This window comes from Bubalus bubalis, chromosome 8 (assembly GCF_019923935.1).
Source record: "Bubalus bubalis isolate 160015118507 breed Murrah chromosome 8, NDDB_SH_1, whole genome shotgun sequence".
Taxonomy (NCBI): Eukaryota; Metazoa; Chordata; class Mammalia; order Artiodactyla; family Bovidae; genus Bubalus; species Bubalus bubalis.
Window position 1 is genome coordinate 27294129 of NC_059164.1, and position 23284 is coordinate 27317412.

Below are 23284 nucleotides of genomic sequence, written 5' to 3' on the forward strand. Positions count from 1 at the left end.
GGTCTATGCACATAGATTAAAGGGTTGTTTCCCCAGATTGCAACAAGCACTGCATAAATCATTTCAGAGCCCTCTAGCTTCTTGACTCCACACCCAAAAGCTAACCCACACTCAGTTTTTCTTCTCTCTTTTTGTTCCTTTTTCTTTTGATTTTCTGCCTTTTTTTTTTTTTTTCTTATCTCTCTGTCTTTCCCTCTCTCCTCCATCTCCATCCTGTTGAGACCCAGGGGAGAATAAGAGATATACCCAATGTTGAAAATGGATTTTTAACTCTTAAGGATTTGTTGATTTATGTCAAGCAGAGAAGGAGCGTGATAAAACCTACATTTAAAAGCACAGTAAGGGTGAGAGATAGCAGGACTTACTGTCAGATGTAAGCAATTTAATTCAGAAGTGAAGTTGGCTTGATATAGTATTTAATAGGCATGGAGAGGATGAATGACTTCTAAGTTTCAGGTTGGACAACAGAGTAGGTAGTGGTTTCACTTCCTGTGGTGGGGAACAGTAGGGGGAAAATGTTCAAAAGCAAAGCTGAATAGTAAGAAAAAGAAACTGCTGATCGGAAGGCTTGAGATTTGGGGGACCCATCTTTAATATCAGTTTTCTTCACAGAGAAGTTATGGAGGGATATTGGATGAAATTATTTACATAATGCAAACCCTGTAAGCTGATAGCAAATGAATTACAATGTGCCAGGCACCATTCTAAGTATTTTCAGTGTGCCAGGCACCACTCTAAGTATTAAGTATCAATGTGTTAATTCATTTAATCTACTTAACAACTCTATGAGATAGTTACAGTTTCATTCCTCTTTTGCAGTCAAGTAAACTGAGGCACATCTAGATAAAATACTTTGCAAGATCACACAATTACTAAATGGGTAAAAGCAAGCTCATAGATCAAGCATTCTAGCTCCAAAGTCAGTGGTCTTTGCTATTATATTATTCTAGCTCAGAAAGATACTCATTCCTTTTGCTATTCTTGTATACACGTTTCCCCATTTCATGCAAACGTGACAGTTTTAGAGGGAAAAATCAGTTAAACTGAAGTTTTGGAGTTTTGAACATTCTGGTTAGTTGAGGTTTAGCCAGAGTCAGTTCTAGAAGGGCAATGCCAAATTGCGAGGAGCCATGGAGCTATGAATCCACTTTGGAGCCCCTTGTAAACTTGCAAATTACATCTAATCACAAAAAAATGCAAGGATTGGCAGAATTTCAAATCCCTGCCCTGTTGAGTTTAAAACCCTGACTGTTGTCAGGTGTGAGCTGCTATTTGTCATGGATTTTTTTGGCTGTAGACAGAGGCCTTGACGCTGCAGCCCTGGGCCAGGCCGACCTTCACTGAAGAAAAGCAGCGTTAGACGTTTTCCCACTATTAACCCCGCCAGCCTTGCTTGTCTCAGAGCCAGATCAGACTTGTGCACATGGCTTTTTGAAAGTTGATTTTCAATTTCTTATTAACCATTCTCCTGAAATGTTGAGAGTTGGATTATTGTTTGGTGGAGCACTAATACTAGAATATACCAGAATCAAAAGGAAAACCTGCCATCTGCTTAGAGACTTAACTTGTCTGGAAATTTTTTTTTTTAATTCCAACTGCATCTGTAATTATGAGTTTTCTTTCACTCACGTTTCTACTAAGGCAAAACTAATCAAACCAAGAATCTAAATAAAACTATGCATCTTTCTCAGATTGCAAACTCTTTAAGGACAGAAATGCTTTCTGATTATTTTCTCAGCTGTTAGCACCCCGATGCACTTCACACACACCTGTGATACCATTCATTGAGATAGGGTGTGCTCGGAGGTCAAGTTTGGTGAAGACCATTTGTTAGGTATTTACATATACATTATACACACACACAAGCACAAACATAGGTTTCATATGACCTCTAGTTCTCATGCAATGCTGCAGTGCATAATTAGTTTCCTCCTCTGGTTCATGAATAAATTAAGGCTTAACAAGTTTAGGTTGCTTGTTGAAAGTCTCAACTAGCAGCGCTAAAACCAACATTTGAACCCTGGTCTGGTTATGCTTTCAAAGCCCACTTTCTTTCTGTTAAAGCATATGACCTTCCTTGTCCCACATCATTTCACAGATAAAAACAGAGTTCCACCAGACTTCCTATTCCCAGGTATCCCAGAATAGACACTAGAATAGACCTATTCCAAAATGTAAATCTTATGCATACGTTAAAACAGACCATTTTAATCCATTAATGGGCTTGCTAGAATATAAGGGAATATGAAGGATAAAGAAAACATACGCTGAAATTTAATAGGGAGGAGTAAACAATTGTTGCTGTTCAATAGCTCAGTAAGCAGTAAGTAACACAAAAAGGGAGAGCGTTCCTGGGGCAAATGATGATGGCAGTGTTATAACTGCACAAAAAGCCTAAGGTGCGTGTAGGAGTCAGTAATATGAATCTGATAGACAGTAAAGAGGTTTTATCTTCCTCCTTGGTTCTGGAGGAAGCAAATGCAATTCCTTTCCGGGGGAAAGTATCCTTAATTTAGGCCCTAATTGTATGCAGAGATCAACTTCAACAAAATAGGACCTCAGATAAATACATACATGCATATTTAAGTAAATGAATAAAATCAAACACATAAGAACACAAGCCACTAGGGAAAGTCCCCAGAAAAGAGGAACAAAGAACAGTAAACCTTATTTGTGGGGTTAAAATGGAAAAATGAAAGTGAAGTCCCTCAATCATGTGACTCTATGCGACCCCATAGACTGTAGCCTACGAGGCTCCTCTGTCCATGGGATTTTCCAGGCAGTAGTACCGGAGTGGGGTGCCATTTCCTTCTCCAGGGGATCTTCCCAACCCAGGGCTCGAACCCCGGTCTCCCACATTGCAGACAGATGCTTTACTGTCTGAGCCACCAGGGAAGTCCCTTGTTAAAGTGGAGGAGGGGCTCTAATTTTTTTTTAATTTATTATTATTATTACTTGAAATTAGAGTTAAAATGGAGGAGGGGCTCTAATTTCAAGTAATAATAATAATAGATTAAAAATGCTCATTTCTTTCACTCCTCTATAAAACTCCACTAAAAATTAAGAGGATTTTAAGACATACACTCATAGGGATAAATAATGCAAAAGGAAATAATGTGACCCTGGAGGACAGATGGCCATCTGTTACTGTCTGGTTTTTGTTCAGTCATTAAGTCGTGTCCGACTCTTTGCGACCCCATGAACTGCAACACGCCAGGCTTCCCTGTCCTTGACTATCTCCTGGAGTTTGCTCAGATTCACGTCCAGTGAGCCAGTGATGCCATTCAACCATCTCATCCTCTGTTGCTCCCTTCTCCTCTTGCCCTCAATCTTTCTCAGCATCACGGTCTTTTCCAGTGAGTCAGTACTGTCTTAGTAGACCTGAAAAAATCAAATTGTAAACCAGTACTGCGGCATGTCTCTTCCAGAGAAGGATGCATCAGACCCATAGAATTGTTGACTCACACACATAAAACTTTGTACTGTATTTCACTTATTTTAATTTTTCCTAATTCATTATCCCTTTCCTTTCTTCACTTATGTGTCCAACTTAAAAACAATAACATTTAAATTAATGTGCATATCTGCCTTAAAATCTTACCCTTTGACCTTACCAATCTAAGGAAATCTCAACCCTGAATATAGTCTTCAAGGGACTCTCTCTAACATTGGACCTAAATGAACAGGTCTGCTTAAGATTGTCATGAATCAGCAATTTGACCTCGTGTACATTTCTGATCACCAAACTCAACTGGCCCATTATGACCCTATTGTGTTTCTCAAGTCAGTTTTCACTACCTCTCTCAAACTACCTTTTCAAGCCTCACTCTCCTCAAACCTCCATCCATCTCACCTTTGCCCTCAATCTCAGCAACAAACTTTTATTAGAATAAAATGCAGCTACCTAACTGCTTTCTTTGAACTGTTCATTCTCATCAACGATTAAACACCTTAAAATCCCTCCTCTTAAAAACAGACGCCAACAACCTCACATCTTACCATCCCATGGCTCTCAAACCCTCCAGGAGCAAATTCTTGAAAAAGGTTTCTTTCAAATTATCTCCATTTTAGCAGCTACAAATCCCTGTCGGAACCACTGTATTCTCTTTGCAGTCTTGTTCTGGTCACCAGTGGCATTTCTACTGCTCACTTTAAAAAGGGATTTTATTAAGCTGTTTATTTTGAAATAACTAAGTTTACAGAAGAGTTCCAAATATAATACAGAATTCTCTTATAAGTTTCCCCTGGCTCCCCCTAAGTTAACACCTTGCACAACAATAGCACTATTACATAAACTAAGAGATTAACAGTCATGTAATACTGTTAACTCAACTATAGACTTTCTTTGGATTCAACCAGTTTTTTTCAATAATTTTCTTAGTCTGTTCCAAGATAATAAACACGTTGCATTTAGTTGCCATGCCTCAGTCTCCTCTCATCTATAACAGTTTCTCAGTCTTCTGTACCATTTTTGGCTTTGACACTTCTGAAAAGTACTGGTCAGTTGTTTTGAAAAATGTCTCTAATTATGGGTTTTTCTAAGGTTTCTTCATAATTAGGTTGAGGATATGCATTTTTGGTAAGATTGCCAGATCAGTGATGTGATATTCTTAATGCATCAGATCTGCAGTACATAATGTCAATTTGTTTTATTATTGGCAGAGTTAACCTGGATCATTTGATTAAGGAGATCTTCAGTGTAAAGTTAGAATGTCTTCATTTAGAATTAATAAATATATTGGAAAGATACTTTAAGATTATGCAGATACACTCTTTCTCCTCGAACTTTTGCTCTTTAATTTTAGCAGCCATCAGTGGCTGTCACTTGCAAAACTGATTATTCTGTTCCACTGCCAATTTTCTATTTCCTTTACTCTGTCTTCATTAATTACTTGGAAATTATCTGTAATGAAGAGCTCTCTTTTCTCTTTCATTTACTAATTTATTCATTATACATTTATATCAGAATGGATCTCAGATATTTATCATATGTGTTATAATCCAGTACCATCATTATTCATTTTTTTGTTCCAATTGTTCAAGCTCTGGCTATTCACAGATCTTTTAGACTGGCTGCTATGTCCCTTTGACTTGGCTTCAGACAAATACACTCTAATATTCCAATCTCCCAAAGTCTTTGAATCCCTTCCTTTTCATTAAACCAAGCCAGGTTTGACATTTCTAAATCACTTCCTGTGGGCCACTTTTTGGTCCATGTTGTAGCCAACCAACCAAACCAGCCATTGGAACCCTTCGGAACTCCTCTAGCTGCCACATTAAATGCAGAATCTCTGCTCAGTGAGCCCACCATCCTTACCTAAATGCTTTTCACACTCCGTATTCTTTTCTTGAGCGTGTAATATGGATAAGTTATTTTAACCCTCTTTATTTCAGTTTTCTCAATTGTAAAATAAGGAAAATGAAATTATCTTACAAGGTGGTATTGAAATGATTACATATGGAGCACATTTTCATAGTCATATCAGTAGGCACTTAGTAAATATTTCTTATCATTTTACTTAGTTATTTTCCTTCCAGACCATAGCTTCATCGTCATCTCTACATGAATTACAAAAACTTAAATCTTCTGCTCACACCTGAGTTCCAGATGTTTCCTAAACTTCTAGCTCAGCGTCATCCCCCTGGTACCACAAAGGCACAGCTAGTCAACATGCCCAAAGCCTATTCTTCCCCCAAACCTCAGCCTCTTCCAGGTTTATTAGTCCAAGTAGATGGCACCAGTATCCTTCTAGTTTTGCTAGACAGGAATCTAGGAGTTATATTCCTCCTGTTGTTCTTTCCATTTCTGTTCTGTGTCCAATCCATTACCCCATCCTGCTTGCTGTCCTCCTTAAACATTTCATTTATCCAGTTATTTCTATTCCAGTGGCCACCATCCCAAATCAGGCCTTTCTGCTGTACCATTTCTAGATCCTACAAAGTGGTTTACCCACAGCCACTCTTGCTTTCTCCATTTTTGTTTCTCTTAAGTGATGCAAGAGCGATCTTTTACAAAATAAGGCACATTCATCTCTATACCTCCTTGCTTTAAACCAGAGTTCAGCAAATTCTCTTCTGTACAATGCCGGACAGTAACTACATACGGCTTTGTGTTTGAACTGCCTAACTCTTCCATCGTAGCAAGTCATAGCTAATGTGTAATGAGCATGGCTGTGTTTCAGTGAATCTTTATTTACAAAACAAAAACAAAAACAAACGGGTGTGGGGCCAATTTGGTTTCTGAAAAAGGAAAAATCTGAAGCAAGTAGTATCTGGAATGGGATATTAAAATAACAGACATCAACCAAAACACCAGTTGTAAAGGACACCTAGATTTCTGATTTAGGAGCTGCAGGGAGAAATATTCAACATTTCTGCCACCTGATGCACCAGACAAGTGTGCTGCAGCCACAGCTTCAGACATGCTTTGAAGCCACCAAGTTGTCAGAAGGTGGGGTGGGGTGAATGTGGGGAATCAAGGGTTAGGTATGGATAAAATGTGTGCAAGAAATACCAGAATTTAGTACTCAGTTATTATTTCCCAAGAAAGCTGATAAGGAACACGCAACTTGCCCAAAATGTTTAGTATTGATCATTCATCATGGAGACGTGTAATATCATGAGTGACATGAACACTGAAGACACAGTGTTACTGAATCAGTAGCAGTAAAATGTAGTCATCATTAAAAACAAAACAAAACATGGGACTTCCCTGGCAGTCTAGTGGTTAAAACTCCACACTTGCAGTGCAGAGGGTGTAGGTTTGATACCTGCTTGGGGAACTTAAATCCCACATGCTGCATGGTACCACCAAAAAATAAAAATTAATTTTTAATGTTTTAGAAAGAAGTAGGCCACAGGCAACCAAAGAAAGAATAAAAGATGAATTAGATTGCAGAGAGAAATATCAATAACCTCAGATATGCAGATGACACCACCCTTATGGCAGAAAGTGAAGAAAAACTAAAGAGCCTCTTGATGAAAGTGAAAGAGGAGAGTGAAAAAGTTGGCTTAGAGCTCAACATTCAGAAAACTAAGATCATGGCATCTGGTCCCATCACTTCATGGCAAATAGATGGGGAAACAGTGAAAATAATGGCTGACTTTATTTTTGGTTGACTGACTCCAAATGGCTGACTCCAAAATCACTGCAGGTGGTGACTGCAGCCATAAAATTAAAAGACGCTTACTCCTTGGAAGGAAAGTTATGACCAACCTAGACAGCATATTAAAAAGCAGAGACATTACTTTGTCAACAAAGGTTCATCTAGTCAAGGCTATGGTTTTTCCGGTATGGATGGATATGAGATATGAGATATCCATACATAGCCATGTATGGATATGAGAGGTGGACTATAAAGAAAGCTGAGCATTGAAGAATTGATGCTTTTGAATTGTGGTGTTGGAGGAGACTCTTGAAAGTCTCTTGGACTGCAAGGAGATCCAACCAGTCCATCCTAAAGGAGATCAGTTCTGGTGTTCATTGGAAGGACTGATGTTGAAGCTGAGACTCCAGTACTTTGGTCACCTGATGCGAAGAGCTGACTGATTTGAAAAGACCCTGATGCTGGGAAAGATTGAGGGCAGGAGGAGAAGGGGACGACAGAGGATGAGATGGCTGGATGGCATCAACAACTAAGTGGACATGAGTTTCGGTGAACTTCGGGAGTTGGTGATGGATAGGGAGGCCTGGAATGCTGCGGTTCATCAGGTCGCAAAGAGTCGAACACGACTGAGCGACTGAACTGAAGGCCACAGGGAAAAATTTAACAAGTGCAGTTGCAGAAGGTGCGTTTAACTATGAAGAATGAATTTTTATTTAGATAAAATGACTGTGCTTTTAGTGTTTAATGTAGTTTTTTAATGAGTTTCCAATTTGAAGGTTTTTTTTTTTTTTTCAAGCTCCAAAGTGAGATAATATTTATTTGTTGATGTGGCTAGAAGAATATCTTGGTTGAAGATGCAGTGTCCTTAGCATACTTTAAGCAAAAAAAAAAAAAAAATTCGTTAATTTTAATAATGGTTTGATATTTTTCATTTAGTTCTTGGAATTAAAGTTTTTGGAGATAAATCTACCAAAAATAAAACTTAGGACTTTAATATAGGTGCTGTTATAAATTACAGTGAAAATCTAACACTGACAATACAATCTTTGATTTCATATTAATACACACATTTACATTTTGCTAGAGCATACCTTATTTTTAAAGAACAGAAATGCATTTTAGCATTGATTACATAGTACCAAATACCTTAAATTTTATTAAAAACTTAATAATAATATATAAAAATGTATTGATAGTCTTATCAGTGAAAGATTATGGTGTTTTTAACAAAATTTAAAATAACTCTATGTAAACACAGGGTGAAATGCAATTAAATGAAATACAAAGATTTTAAAATACAACTGATATTGATGATAAACATTTTCAGCATCCCAGTACAAAACTTCTCTCTTTGTTGCCCATTATCAATCATGCTTTAGAAATGTTTGAGAGGACTATTCTATAATAATAATGAACATTTTATAAGTGAGCTTTCTGAATTTTGATTACATTTTCTTAGCAGAATTCACTAGTCAAAATATTCAACAAATGGACCTCTAACCCCACAGATGAAGAAATAACTACCTATGTAGAAAATGCCTGTTGATCAGAAATAAAAGGAAACTAAGAAAAAATATACAAATACTTTTCAAAAAATGTATTTTACTGATGTATAGTTTATTTACAGTGTTGTGTTAATTTCTGCTGTATACAGCAAAGTGACTCAGTTACACAAACACTTTTTTTCATATTCTTTTCCATTATGGTTTATCACAGGATATTGAATAGGGTTCCCTGTTCTATGCAGTAGGACCTTGTAGCTTACATCTGCTAATCCCAAACTCCTAATCCATTTCTCTCCACCCACCCCCCCACTCCCCTGCCGATGACCAAAAGTCTCTTAGATTATATCTGGGTCTGTTACTGTTTTGTAGATAAGTTCAATTGTGTCATATTTAGATTCCACATGTCAGTGATACATGGTATTTGTCTTTCTCTTTCTGACTTAACCTCAATTAGTATTATAATCTCTAGGTCCGTCCATGTTCCGGCAGATGAAATTATTTCCTTCTTTTGTATGGCTCTGTAGTATTCTGTTATATGCATGTGCCACATCTTTATCCAGTCACCTATCAATGGGCACTTAGGTTGTTTCCATGTTTTGGCTATTGTGAATAGCACTGCTATGAACATAGGGGTGCATGTTTCTTTTTTAATTATAGCTTTGTCAGGATGTATGGCGAGGAGTGGGATTGCTGGATCATATGGCCAGTCTAGTGTTTTGAGGAACCTTCATACTATTTTCCATAGTGGCTGCACCGATTTGCATACCCACCAACAATGTAGAAACAGTGTGGAAGGCTGTTTGGGGGCACTGAACAGCAGACAATGAAGGCCTGCGATCCTAGCAGGAAACAAGGAAAGAGACAGAAAATTATTCCAATTGCATGGACTTACTAATAAGTGGCAAGTTTCAGGTGGAGCATAGGGAGAGAGACTTCAAATAGTGAGTCTAGCAGTTTTTCTGAGTTGAAGATCAAGTGGTCAGAGTTTGGGGAAATTGAAGTGACTGGAATTTTTGAACCAGAATATTTGGGATGAAGTTGCTACACAAAGAAAGAGCTCTGTGTATCTATAAGTTTCCTTAAGCAGTTGTCTTATTTACCTTTCCATACATGAGGTGAAACTCCACAAGGTTGGGGAACTAACCAGTGGAAAACTGTAGGTTAAACAATTCAAGGACTTCAAACAGAACTGGGAATAGTTTTCATTCCCACTATCTAGTGTAGAACGATCTTGTAATATACAAGGCATCATGTAGAGATATCAAATGATCTCATCTTAGTTACAGGGCTAAACTAATTTTATACTAAAGCCTGCCCTGGAATTGGTCTAACAGAATACAAGTACCCTCAAAAAGTTCATACTGATTTCAAGTAATTCAACTGCATGCTCAAACAAAGCCCAGTGTTTTCAAAGAACACAACAAAATTCGACCAAAAATGTTCAAATTAACATCAAGCATCCAAATGAAAATTACCAGCCCAACAATGAAGTAGGAAAATATGACCTAGAACCAAAAGACAAATCAGTTAATAGAAACTGACTCAGTAATGCAAAGTATGATGAAATTAGCAGATGAGAATGTTACCTCCAGTGTAAAGAGGAAAGTGCAAACAGTGCAGAGAAAACTGAAAAACGCACACACACAAAAAAGAAGTTTTAGAGATAACTTTTTTTAATTTGAAATTTAAAAATTCTGCAACCTAGAAGGATTATTGGTAGATTATATATTATAGAAGACAAAAGAAAAAAAGCAGGGGCGGGGGGTGGGGTGGGGCAGAGGCGGGGGTTGGAAACAGTGAAATTGAAGAACAGAAAGTATCCAAAATGAAGAATAGAGAGAAAAATACTGAAAAAGTATATTAGTGGTATATGGCACAATATGACTCATTTTAATATACCTATAATTGGAGTCCCACAAAAGGCAGCATTGGGGAAAATATTTGAAGAAATAATGGCAAAACATTTCATAAATCTGCTGAAAATTACACATCCAAAAATCCAAGAAATTTGATCAGTCACTGGCAGAATAAATATGAATAAAATCACACTGAGGAACATCAAAGAAACCAGATAAAAGAAAAAGCATATACTTACATTTAAAGAAACCAAGACAAAGATGATAAAGAAATTTTGGTGGTTGCGGAGCAGGCTACGCAGCAAGAGATCTTAGTTCCCCAACCAGGGATCGAACCCATGCCCCCTGCAGTGTAAGCAGGAGTCCTAACCACTGGGCAACCAGGGGATTCCAATGAAGAAATCTTTGACTCTCAAAAATATTATGTTAAAGTGAAAGACGTTAAAAGACTACATAGTATATGGTTCCATTTGTATGAAATTCTAAAAAAGGCAGCAGTACAATGGCAGAATTTTAGTGATTGTTAGGGACCAAGAAGAGTAAGAAATTAACTCCAAAGAGCCAAAAAAGAACTTTTGGGGTTGAAGAGGATATTATATGCTTTAATTGTTATAGTGGTTATAGGACTGTGTGCATTTACCAGAATGCATCATAACCTGCCTTTAAAGCTGGTAAGTTTGATTGACTATATAAAACTATACCTCAATGAAGCTGATAAGAAATAGTCATGAAATGAAGCAAAAATATAATCTTTGGAACTTTTAAAGAATTACAATTACAGGAAACATTGTTTGCAAAAGGAAAACATTTAAATTGATCCCTAAAAAAGCAAAGGAATCAATGAATGTACTAAAGAATAAGCACTCAAATCATGTACAAGATTTGATTTTGAAAATCTGTAACTAGATTTTCAAAGATGTATATTTGTTGATAGAATCACTGATATAATTATTCTTGGCGGGATAAATTTATTTTCTGTCCTGTAATGTAATGAAATTTGACAAGTCAAATGATTTTGCAGTACTTAAATTTGGTGAATAAAATTTGAAGTTACAAATGGAGAAAACTTTTTTGATAAGTTTGGCTTACATAAAATATTTGCCAAAGGTACTCAGAAAGGAGGAAAAGGACAGTCGTCATGAAAATATTTGGTATGAAGTACATCAGTATTTTAAAAATCGGAAGTGAAAATATTCCACATTTAGCAGATACTGCTCTGGGCTTGACAGATAGCACTGCACTTATAGAGACAGTATTTGTCTACCAGAAATATTACAGTCTCTCAAGAAGAGCAAAGATGCCACCATTTAAAATTCTTTAACTGTAATATTCTCCTTTGAAGAAAATTTCAGGCAATTTTATGAATCTAAAACATTTAGACCATGTTGAAACAAAAAATACCACTGATACTGTATCAGTAAGATATATGACCACAAAACTGATTAACATATGTGAACATTTACTAAAAGTCATAATTCGATTTGTTGTTTTCTAATGTTTAGATAATGTTTTAAGAGTTGGTTGTATGCTTTGGCATATATGAATTGTGCTATTTTTATTTTTTAGAATAAATAACTAATAGCTAGTTGTGAAAGTAATTTTTGAATAGTACTTTTTTTATAGGCCCACAGATTAAAGATAAATTGTTGACTAATAAGTATTTCTGAAACATATAATTTTTATTTTTAGCCCCATTTTAAACCTCAAAATTGCCCCAACATGGATGAAGAATTACCTGATCACTTTATTTATACACCAACTTCCAATATATCTCTGTTTTTGCATATATACAGTGCATTGGATCCCAGAAAAGTCCATTTAGCTTAAAAAATATATATCTTCCTGAACCTGAAAGACAGAGATCACAGTGTGGAACTCCTGGGCTGCCAGTGGGAACATTTACTCTTCTCTGAGGATTTAGTATTCTAAAACGGGAGCAAAGTTATCAGACATGTGTTTTATAAGGACTCTCATAGCAGTGTGGGTGATAAATTGAATGAGAATAGACAGGAAGAATACAGAAATGAATTTCAAAAGCGTTAGCAATCTCTGAGCTCTGGAGAATCCCTGAACCTAGCCCACTGTAAATTCTAAAGGAAATCAACCCTGAACATTCACTGAAAGGACTGCTGCTGAAGCTGAAGCTCCAATACTTTGGCCACCTGATGGGAAGAGGTGACACATTGGAAAAAACCCTCATGCTGGGAAAGATTGAAGGCAAAAGGAGAAGAGGGTGGCAGAAGAGATGGTTAGATAGCATCACTGACTCAATGGACATGAATTTGAGCAAACTCCAGGAGGTAGTGAAGGACAGGGAAGCCTGGTGTGCTGCAGACCGCGGGGTCACAGAGAGTGGGACACGACTTAGCGACTGAACAACAACAACAACAACAATATGCCCCTTGTAAGTTTCAGGTGTTAATCTCTAAAGTTGAAAGAGCTGGAAGAACTTTATGTCAGTGCCAGCTTCTTTTCCTATGGTAACATGCTATGTAATGACAAAAGAGGTCATCACTTAAGTGGCAAGAACATATTGGAGAAGTGAGTCCGAGGCTCCCAGTGGTGATGGAAGGGTGAGATTGTGTTATCAAGAGGTTTTCAGAATCTCACAAGGCTTTGGTTGCGAAAACATCTGCTGGATGTGTTATTTCTAACGCCGACCACAGACCTTCATGTGTCAACAAGTACCTATTTTTCCAAATTGATCATTATCAAAAGTCTGCTTTATGCTGAAGTCTGATAACACAGCCCCTGCCCGAAGTCTCTCATGGCTCCTGTCTGACCCACTGACACTCCATCTGGGTCCCCCGCCTCTAATTCTTGACTGTCTGCATTCTGTTATCTAGTTTTTATCTTTTAGATTCATTCTTTGATTTACCTTTTACCAAATAATGAGACCAAATAACTACCCCTTCAAGAAGTGCTGAACAGTGGGAAGATTAACAGAGTAGGAAAAAGTAAGGATAGACTATATGATCAAAGAGGGATTGTCTATGTCCACTTTTAATGGAAAGCCTCTCTCTTTTACCAGTTTTATTTCCTTAGGAGAACACCACACTGGTGGCTGGTTACTAATATTCTACTTTATGAACAGCAGCTCCTGGAAAAGCAGTAAATCTTGCTTCATTTCTCTTACGTGCTAATGGGGCTGTTATTCCCATGCCAACAGATAGGACTTTTCTAGCACATATGTTTCTGTAGGGAAAAACAAAAAAACTACCCATCACATGAAAATATAACCCATAAATAGTGTGGTTTGAATTGAATATGTATTGCACAGTCTTCCTATACATACCTCCATTTTAATTATTATTCTTTATAAAGAGATAGTCACATATAGATCAGATCAGATCAGTCGCTCAGTCGTGTCCGACTCTTTGCAACCCCATGAATTGCAGCACGCCAGGCCTCCCTGACAATCACCAACTCCCAGAGTTCACTGAGACTCACGTCCAACGAGTCAGTGATGCCATCCAGCCATCTCATCCTCTGTTGTCCCCTTCTCCTCCTGCCCCCAATCCCTCCCAGCATCAGAGTCTTTTCCAATGAGTCACCTCTTCGAATGAGGTGGCCAAAGTACTGGAGTTTCAGCTTTAGCATCATTCCTTCCAAAGAAATCCCAGGGCTGATCTCCTTCAGAATGGACTGGTTGGATCTCCTTGCAGTCCAAGGGACTCTCAAGAGTCTTTCTCCAACACCACAGTTCAAAAGCATCAATTCTTCGGCGCTCAGCCTTCTTCACAGTCCAAATCTCATATCCATACATGACCACAGGAAAAACCATAGCCTTGACTAGATGAACCTTTGTTGGCAAAGTAATGTCTTTGCTTTTGAATATACTATCTAGGTTGGTCATAACTTTCCTTCCAAGGAGTAAGCCTCTTTTAATTTCATGGCTGCAGTCACCATCTGCAGTGATTTTGGAGCCCCCAAAAATAAAGTCTGACACTGTTTCCACTGTTTCCCCATCTATTTCCCATGAAGTGGTGGGACCGGATGCCATGATCTTCGTTTTCTGAATGTTGAGCTTTAAGCCAACTTTTTCACTCTCCACTTTCATCAAGAGGCTTTTGAGTTCCTCTTCACTTTCTGCCATAAGGGTGATGTCATCTGCATATCTGAGATTATTGATATTTCTCCTGGCAATCTTGACTCCAGCTTGTATTTCTTCCAGTCCAGCGTTTCTCATGATGGAATCTGCATAGAAGTTAAATAAACAAGGTGACAATATACAGCCTTGACGTACTCCTTTTCCTATTTGGAACCAGTCTGTTGTTCCATGTCCAGTTCTAACTGTTGCTTCCTGACCTGCATACAGATTTCTCAAGAGGCAGGTCAGGTGGTCTGGTATTCCCATCTCTTGAAGAATTTTCCACAGTTTATTGTGATCCACACAGTCAAAGGCTTTGGCATGGTCAATAAAGCAGAAATAGATGTTTTTCTGGAACTCTCTTGCTTTTTCCATGATCCAGCGGATGCTGGCAATTTGATCTCTGGTTTCTCTGCCTTTTCTAAAACCAGCTTGAACATCAGGAAGTTCACAGTTCACGTATTGCTGAAGCCTGGCTTGGAGAATTTTGAGCATCACTTTACTAGCGTGTGAGATGAGTGCAATTGTGCAGTAGTTTGAGCATTCTTTGGCATTGCCTTTCTTTAAGATTGGAATGAAAACTGACCTTTTCCAGTCCTGTGGCCACTGCTGAGTTTTCCAAATTTGCTGGCATATTGACTGTAGCACTTTCACAGCATCATCTTTCAGGATTTGGAATAGCTCAACTGGAATTCTATCACCTACACTAGCTTTGTTCGTAGTGATGTTTTCTAAGGCCCACTTTTTAAGATCTTTTTTTTGTACAGTTCTTCTGTGTATTCTTGCCATCTCTTCTTAATATCGTCTGCTTCTGTTAGGTCCATACCATTTCTGTCCTTTATTGACATTATTAATGTAGAATATTTCCCTTGTTTTTATAGGCATTGCTAAAGGCTATATTTAATTTAAAGTCTGGGATTATTTCTGAGTGAAGAATTTTGTACATTTGGATAAAAGCCAAGCTTTGAATGTTTAATCGTAACTTAGCAGGATATTTAATACACAATAAATTTTATTGAAAAGGTCTCAGCTATTTAAGATTTGACTCAGTACTCACATACATAAAGACTAAACTTTGAAGGATCATTGTCATTTCTACTTAATGATTTTATTAAAATTGCCCTTCTGTCCTGATTGTGTTTGGGGAATAAAGATGTCTCTTTGAGGGAAAAATACAATGCTTGAAAATTAAAACTCTGGGTTATTCTGATGTGCCATATTGTCTAAAACAATTTGCTGACCTCTTCAAGGGTTCATAGGCTCACAGAAATGTGAGGTTTTCTGCTGTAACAAGTTTATCCTGATAATATCCAAGAGTGATATGTAACATGAAATCAGAAGAATCACAACCATTTATAATTAGAGCTGCTGCTGCTAAGTCGCTTCAGTTTTGTCCGACTCTGTGTGATGCCATAGACGGCAGCCCACCAGGCTCCCCCGTCCCTGGGATTCTCCAGGCAAGAACACTGGAGTGGTTTTCCATTTCCTTCTCCAATGCATGAAAGTGAAAAGTGAAAATGAAGTCGCTCAGTAGTGTCCAACTCTTCGCGACCCCATGGACTGCAGCCCACCAGGCTCCTCTGCCCATGGGATCTTCCAGGCAAGAGTACTGGAGTGGGGTGCCATTGCCTTCTCTGATAATTAGAGCAGGAAGAGATCTTTCACTATCATCAGTCCCACCACTCTCATTTTATGAATGTGGACACTGTTCCCAGATGACTTCTTTGGGCTAGTATGGGGTCCTCAATCTATAAATCCTAACTTCCAGTGTTCCCTTTAGAGCCCAAAATACTCAAGAGAAAAATTTCACACAATTAGCTTAGTCAAAAGACCTTCCAGTGACACCAGGCAACTCTTGGTGGTAATTGCATGAAACAGGCCTCTTCTCAGTTTGGTACCTGGTTTGAAGAAAGCTACCCACGTGGACCATGGGAACTCTAGCAATACAGTTCTGTGACAGACAACCCTAAAGGCCTCAGAAACTTGCGGTAGGCTCCACAGGTTCAAGGAGGACTGTGCCTGACAGTGCCTTCAGCCAAGTGGCAGGAAACAAGCGACTTTAAAAAGGGATACTCTTCTATGAGCACTTGTCTCCAGTTTCAAGACAGCTTCATCAGTGAAGCGACCAGGTGTTTTCAGTAGACTGAGAAATGAAGGTAAGAGAAATGACTAGTCTGTACATGGTTGTCTCACAAGGTGTGATAAACCCATGCCATAAAGTCAGAGAAAGGTGGATCAACTGAGTCACATATCTAAGGAAGAAAGGTAATTGTTATTCCCAAAGATCATTTCTTTGATATAATATATAAAACTGTTTTGCCATGTACATAATTCTTTTCATATTTCATATACTGAGTCTATTTGTATATTTTTATGGGTGGTGTGGATATGACTGGTGACAGAAGCAAGGACCGATGCTATAAAGAGCAATATTGCATAGGAACCTGGAATGTCAGGTCCATGAATCAAGGCAAATTGGAAATGGTCAAACGAGATGGCAAGAGTGAACGTCGACATTCAAGGAATGAGCAAACTAAAATGGACTGGAATGGGTGAATTTAACTCAGATGACCATTATATCTACTACTGTGGGCAGGAATCCCTTAGAAGAAATGGAGTAGCCATCATATTCAACAAGAGAGTCTGAAATGCAGTACTTGGATGCAATCTCAGAAACAACAGAATGATCTCTGTTCATTTGCAAGGCAAACCATTCAATATCACGGTGATCCAAGCCTATGCCCCAACCAGTAATGCTGAAGAAGCTGAAGTTGAACGGTTCTATGAAGACCTATAAGAACTTTTAGAACTAACACTCAGAAAATATGTCCTTTTCATTATAGGGGACTGGAATACAAAAGTAGGAAGTCAAGAAATACCTGGAGTAACAGGCAAATGTGGCCTTGGAGTACAGAATGAAGCAGGGCAAAGGCTAATAGAGTTTTGCCAAGAGAACATGCTGGTCATAGCAAACACCCTCTTCCAACAACACAAGAGAAGACTCTACACATGGACATCACCAGATGGTCAACACCTGAATCAAATTGATTATATTCTTTGCAGCCAATGATGGAAAAGCTCTATAGAGTCAGCAAAAACAAGACTGGGAGCTGACTATGGCTCAGATCATGAACTCCTTATTGCCAAATTCAGACTTAAATTGAATAAAGTAGGGAAAACCACTAGGCCATTCAGGTATTACCTAAATCAAAACCCTTATGATTATACAGTGGAAGTGAGAAATAGATTTAAGGGACTAGATCTGATAGACAGAGTCCCTGATGAACTATGGACAGAGGTTCGTGACATTGTACAGGAAACAGGGATCAAAACCATCCCCATGGAAAAGAAATGCAAAAAAGCAAAATGGCTTCTGAGGAGGCCTTACAAATAGCTGTGAAAAGAAGAGAAGTGAAAAGCAAAGGAGAAAAGGAAAGATATTCCCATCGAATGCAGAGTTCCAAAGAATAGCAAGGAGAGATAAAAAAAAAAAAAAGGCTTCCTCAGCAACCAATGCAAAGAAATAGAGAAAAACAACATAATGGGAAAGACTAGAGATCACTTCAAGAAAATGAGAGATACCAAGGGAACATTTAATGCAAAGATGGGCTCGATAAAGAAATGGTATGGACCTAACAGAAGCAGAAGATATTAAGAAGAGGTAGCAAGAATACACAGAAGACTATACAAAAAAGACCTTCGTGATCTAGATAACCACAATGGTGTGATCACTTACCTAGAGCCAGACATCCTGGAATGTGAAGTCAAGTGGGCCTTAGGAAGCATCACTACAAGCAAAGTTAGTGGAGGTGATGGAATTCCAGTTGAGCTATTTCAAATCCTGAAAGATGATGCTGTGAAAGTGCTACACTCAATATGCCAGCAAATTTGGAAAAGTCAGCAGTGGCCACAGGACTGGAAAAGGTCAGTTTTCATTCCAATCCCAAAGAAAGGCAATGACAAAGAATGCTCAAACCACCGCACAATTGCACTCATCTCACATGCTAGTAAAGTGATGCTCAAAATTCTCCAAGCCAGGCTTCAGCAATACGTGAACTGTGAACTTCCTGATGTTCAAGCTGGTTTTAGAAAAGGCAGAGGAACCAGAGATCAAATTGCCACCATCTGCTGGATCATGGAAAAAGCAAGAGAGTTCCAGAAAAACATCTATTTCTGCTTTACTGACTATGCCAAAGCCTTTGACTGTGTGGGTCACTATAAACTGTGGAAAATTCTAAAAGAGATGGGAATACCAGACCACCTGACCTGCCTCTTGAGAAACCTATATGCAGGTCAGGAAGCAACAGTTAGAACTGGACATGAAACAACAGACTGGTTCCAAATAGGAAAAGGAGTACGTCAAGGCTGTATATTGTCACCTTGTTTATTTAACTTCTATGCAGATTCCATCATGAGAAACGCTGGACTGGAAGAAGCACAAGCTGGAATCAAGATTGCCAGGAGAAATATCAATAACCTCAGATATGCAGATGATACCACCCTTATGGCAGAAAGTGAAGAGGAACTAAAAAGCCTCTTGATGAAAATGAGAGAGAAGAGTGAAAAAGTTGGCTTAAAGCTCAACATTCAGAAAACGAAGATCATGGCATCTGGTCCCATCACTTCATAGGAAATAGATGGGGAAACAGTGGAAACAGTGTCAGACTTTATTTTGGGGGGCTCCAAAATCACTGGAGATGGTGATTGCAGCCATGAAATTAAGACGCTTACTCCTTGAAAGTAAAGTTATGACCAACCTAGACAGCATATTCAAAAGCAGAGACATTACTTTGCCAACAAGGTCCATCTAGTCAAGGCTATGGTTTTTCCAGTGGTCATGTATGGATGTGAAAGTTGGCCTGTGAAGAAAGCTGAGTACTGAAGAATTGATGCGTTTGAACTGTGGTGTTGGAGAAGATTCTTGAGAGTCCCTTGGACTGCAAGGAGATCCAACCAGTCCATCCTAAAGGAAATCAGTCCTAGGTGTTCATTGGAAGGACTGATGCTGAGGCTGAAACTCCAATACTTTGGCCACCTCATGCGAAGAGTTGACTCATTGGAAAAGACCCTGATTCTTGGAGGGATTGGGGGCAGGAGGAGAAGGGGACGACAGAGGATGAGATGGCTTGATGGCATCACCGACTCGATGCACATGAGTTTGGGTGAGCTCCAGGAGTTGGTGATGGACAGAGAGGCCTGGCGTGCTGCGATTCATGGGGTCACAAAGCGTCGGACACGACTGAGTGACTGAAATGAAATGAACTGAACTGAAGGGAGATGATACAGCAGGACCAAATGTAGGAGGACAGGAGCTCACAGAGGAAGAAACATTCTGGACTCAGGCAGTCCTGGGTGAGGATTCCTCTCCTCTGCTTGTTAGCCATGTGTTCTTAGAGAAGAAATTATCTAATGTATATTTAATTGTCATGAAGATTAAATTATACATGTGACAGTACCTAGCACAGTCCTTGGCACATACTGTGAGCTCAATAGCACTAGTTTCCTATTATCTATAATATAATATAACCTCTAAAATCACCTGTTGTTTATTTGTGAGAGGTCTCACATTTGTCACTCCAGAGAAAAAGTAAGTGATGATTTCCAGAATCACCTGCTTTTTGTGAATGTCATGTGCTACAATAATGACTAATAATAATATTTTGTGAAAGCACTTACAGATGGAATTTGACATTTCCAACTTGGGTAACATGATAATGACATTGTGATGTAGAGAAATTAGGTTCTAGGATGGGAACTGTCAATTGAGGATTATCTTTCAAAGTTGAGAGAGGTAGGAAGCTATTAAAGACAAGATACATTTCCATTGCTCACCTCCTAAGCCTCTCTTTAGTCCATCTCTTTATTTTTGTTCCGTCCCTTATTTTTATTTTAGACATCATATTTCCTGCCTGTATTTTTGCCAAGATGCGAAATTGGTTTTCCTGCCACCACTCTCATCATCTGCTGATCAGTTGTCCATAATCTCTCCAGAAGGGTTTTTGAGAAATTTAAACCTGATGCTCTGCCTCTTCTGTTTAACATGGCCCCTCATCACCCACAAGTTGAAGGCCAAAATCACTGACATGTTCTGTGAGACTGTGTGTTTAATTAGCCCTTGCCTACCACAGCGGTCTCTCTCATTGGGTTCCATCCTGCCCACATTCCGCTTGTGCCTGGCAGTGGGGCTTGTTACCCTGGTGAAAAAGAGAGACTTGGATCTCTGCACATTTCTGTATGCTATTTGCTTTTCTAGACATACCTCACCACCACCATCTTCCTCTGTTTGAGCTTGACTAACTTCTGATGGTCTTTCAAATACTTGGTCAAGTGTTATTTTTTCTGGCAAGTTTTTGCTCATCTTCCTGGCCTCAAAAGTATACATTCTTCTTATTACTGAGAGGAATCTCAGGATCAGTCGGGCTTTTTCCACATAGAATTGTCATGACTCATTAACTCAAAGGGCTTTCTCAACTAGACCATGAATTCCTTGCTGTTAGGGAAGCATCTTTGTGTCCTTCAACATCTGGCACAACCTTGGCTTTCAAAAAATGTAACTTCATGCATGCGTTCATTTAGAATTTCTATCATTTGGTCCAAATTAAAAACCTTCTGGCTTTGGTCAGACAAGGTGATCCCAACAATAAAGTTGTAGTAGTAGATAACTCTGTCAGAAGGTTCTGATGACACGAGGGGTAGATGGGGAGACTGGGCCTCCCCCACTCACATGATGTGACATCCAGTCCTTTGTGAAGCAGTAAGGTAAGGAAAGGCCAACCATGAAAAGTTAGGTATAGCTGGAAAGAATCTGAGGTTATCCCACTGTTTTTGAGAAGCAGAAATGAAGTGCCAAAGGGCCCTGCCAGCATGTTAGGATGGTTAGAGGCAGAACTGGGGCGAGAACCCAGTTATCTTACCCCCCAATCCAGTAGTCACCCACTTGTGTTTTCTACTCTAGCATGACTTCTGTTTGTTTATTTTGTTTTGGGAAATAAGCTACTTAGCATGCCAGCTTCCCACTTAATTGGTCAGACTGCCGAGATTGTTCTTACCTGGGGAGGCGAGTCATGTCAGCACCTAGGGAGATTCTCCTGCTTTGTTTTGGGGCTATGGAACGCTTCACAAAGAAAAAAAAAATAGTGTAGGGGCTGCAAAAAGGCTGTTGACTCTATTCTTTCATATATATCCCACTGGCATGTTCTCATGAAATTGCCTCCTATTTTCCTCTCATTTTCCTTCCCCTGCCTTCCTTAAAAAAAGAAACATCCATATAACTTATGGAAGGGCGCCAACATCAGCCAATGCATATATTAAAGTTTTAAATCAGTTATTGTTCTAGTACACACCCTGGGGTTGAGAAAGAAAGAACATCCAGGACTAACAAACCTGATTGTTCTGGCAAAATTGCCATTCAATTCCTGCTGGCATTTCTGGGCTTTTCTTTTCATTTACTATTCCAACCTCATTAAAAAAAAAAAAAAAAATTAATGGCTCAAGTAGCAGTTTTTCACATTACTACTTCATTCAGTTTCTCTGTAAGAGTTCTACCTCCCAGTCTCGTGAGGCTTACCCAGAGGGTACAATCCCCAGAGTTTGCTTACTTAGATGCAGAGACAGCTGTCAGTCTGAGGGTGAGTTCATTAGACCATGGATTATTCCTCACTATATTAACTTCTGAGCAAGGGAGAGACTCAGGCTTGGGAATATGAACTCTTCACAACTTGGCATTCTAGGCTGAGAAAAAGACTTAATCATAAAGTTAAGAAATCAAATTACAACTGTGTATAACTTTGTGAACTTTTTTTTATTTTTATAACACTCTGAATTTTAACTTAACAACTACTCTGAGTTGAACCTATGCATGTATTCTGATTAATACTGTTTGAACGAAAATTCCTATACAGTATGACGCATGTTTTTTCTTTTTTTTTAGGCAAATACTGGAAGTCGGTAAGGATGGTGGCGATGCCAAGGGGCTGTGCTCTGGCTGGGGCCCAGCTGCAAGAGGAGACAGAGACTGTTTCTGCCCTGGCCTCCCTGACAGTGGACGTGGAACAGCCCTTTGCTCAAGAAGACAACAGGTATGACTCCAACATGGAGGGGGGTATCATCGATTTTGCTTACATCCAGGCTCATCATTAGCACTCATGAACCTCTCTCCAGCCTCTTCTTCCCCTGACTCCTCCACCACCTGTCTTCTCAGAAGCCATAGAGGCCACAGCGCATGCTGTCAGCTCTTAGGAATTGACGTGTTTCATTCTCCATGAGAAGCACAGAGCTGGCGCATGTGGCTGCAGTTCACAGAGAGGTAGAGGGATGAGATGGTGAGAAAAGTCACTCCTTGGTAGATAATTTTGTGCAGATCATTATGGAAAAAGCTTCTTGTGGACTTCTTTCCTTAGTTATCTCTGTTTTTCAGGATACTATTTTTCTTTCTCTCATCATTCTGAAATTACTAACAAAGGGGGAAAAGGGGAGCAGAAGCTGGAGGTATGGCTTGTCAGTTGGGTAACCTTCTATGACTGTCCATGACATACAACTACTGGATGAAGAGAAAAGTTACCTCCCAAGGGGATAGGAATGCGTGTAAAGGAATGTGTGGACTTGGGTCTGATATTATTTTACTTTATGATAAGAAGGTGTTGATTTTAATAAGCCTTCATATGAATAGCTTTCAGGGGAAAAAAATGATGACCTCAGTCCATGGGGTCGCTAGAATCGGACACGACT

General features: G+C 39.0%; 1 protein-coding gene across 3 annotated transcripts in view; it reads left to right on the forward strand.

The window, feature by feature from the left end:
• HDAC9 (histone deacetylase 9) overlaps positions 1-23284 on the forward strand; it is a 1051976-nt gene that overhangs the window by 1015391 nt on the left and 13301 nt on the right. For all 3 annotated transcript variants that reach the window (XM_044946509.2, XM_044946510.2, XM_044946511.2), the window contains exon 25: positions 22488-22635. In XM_044946509.2, coding sequence (XP_044802444.2) covers positions 22488-22635 — 148 coding nt within the window. The remainder of the gene's footprint in view (positions 1-22487; positions 22636-23284) is intronic.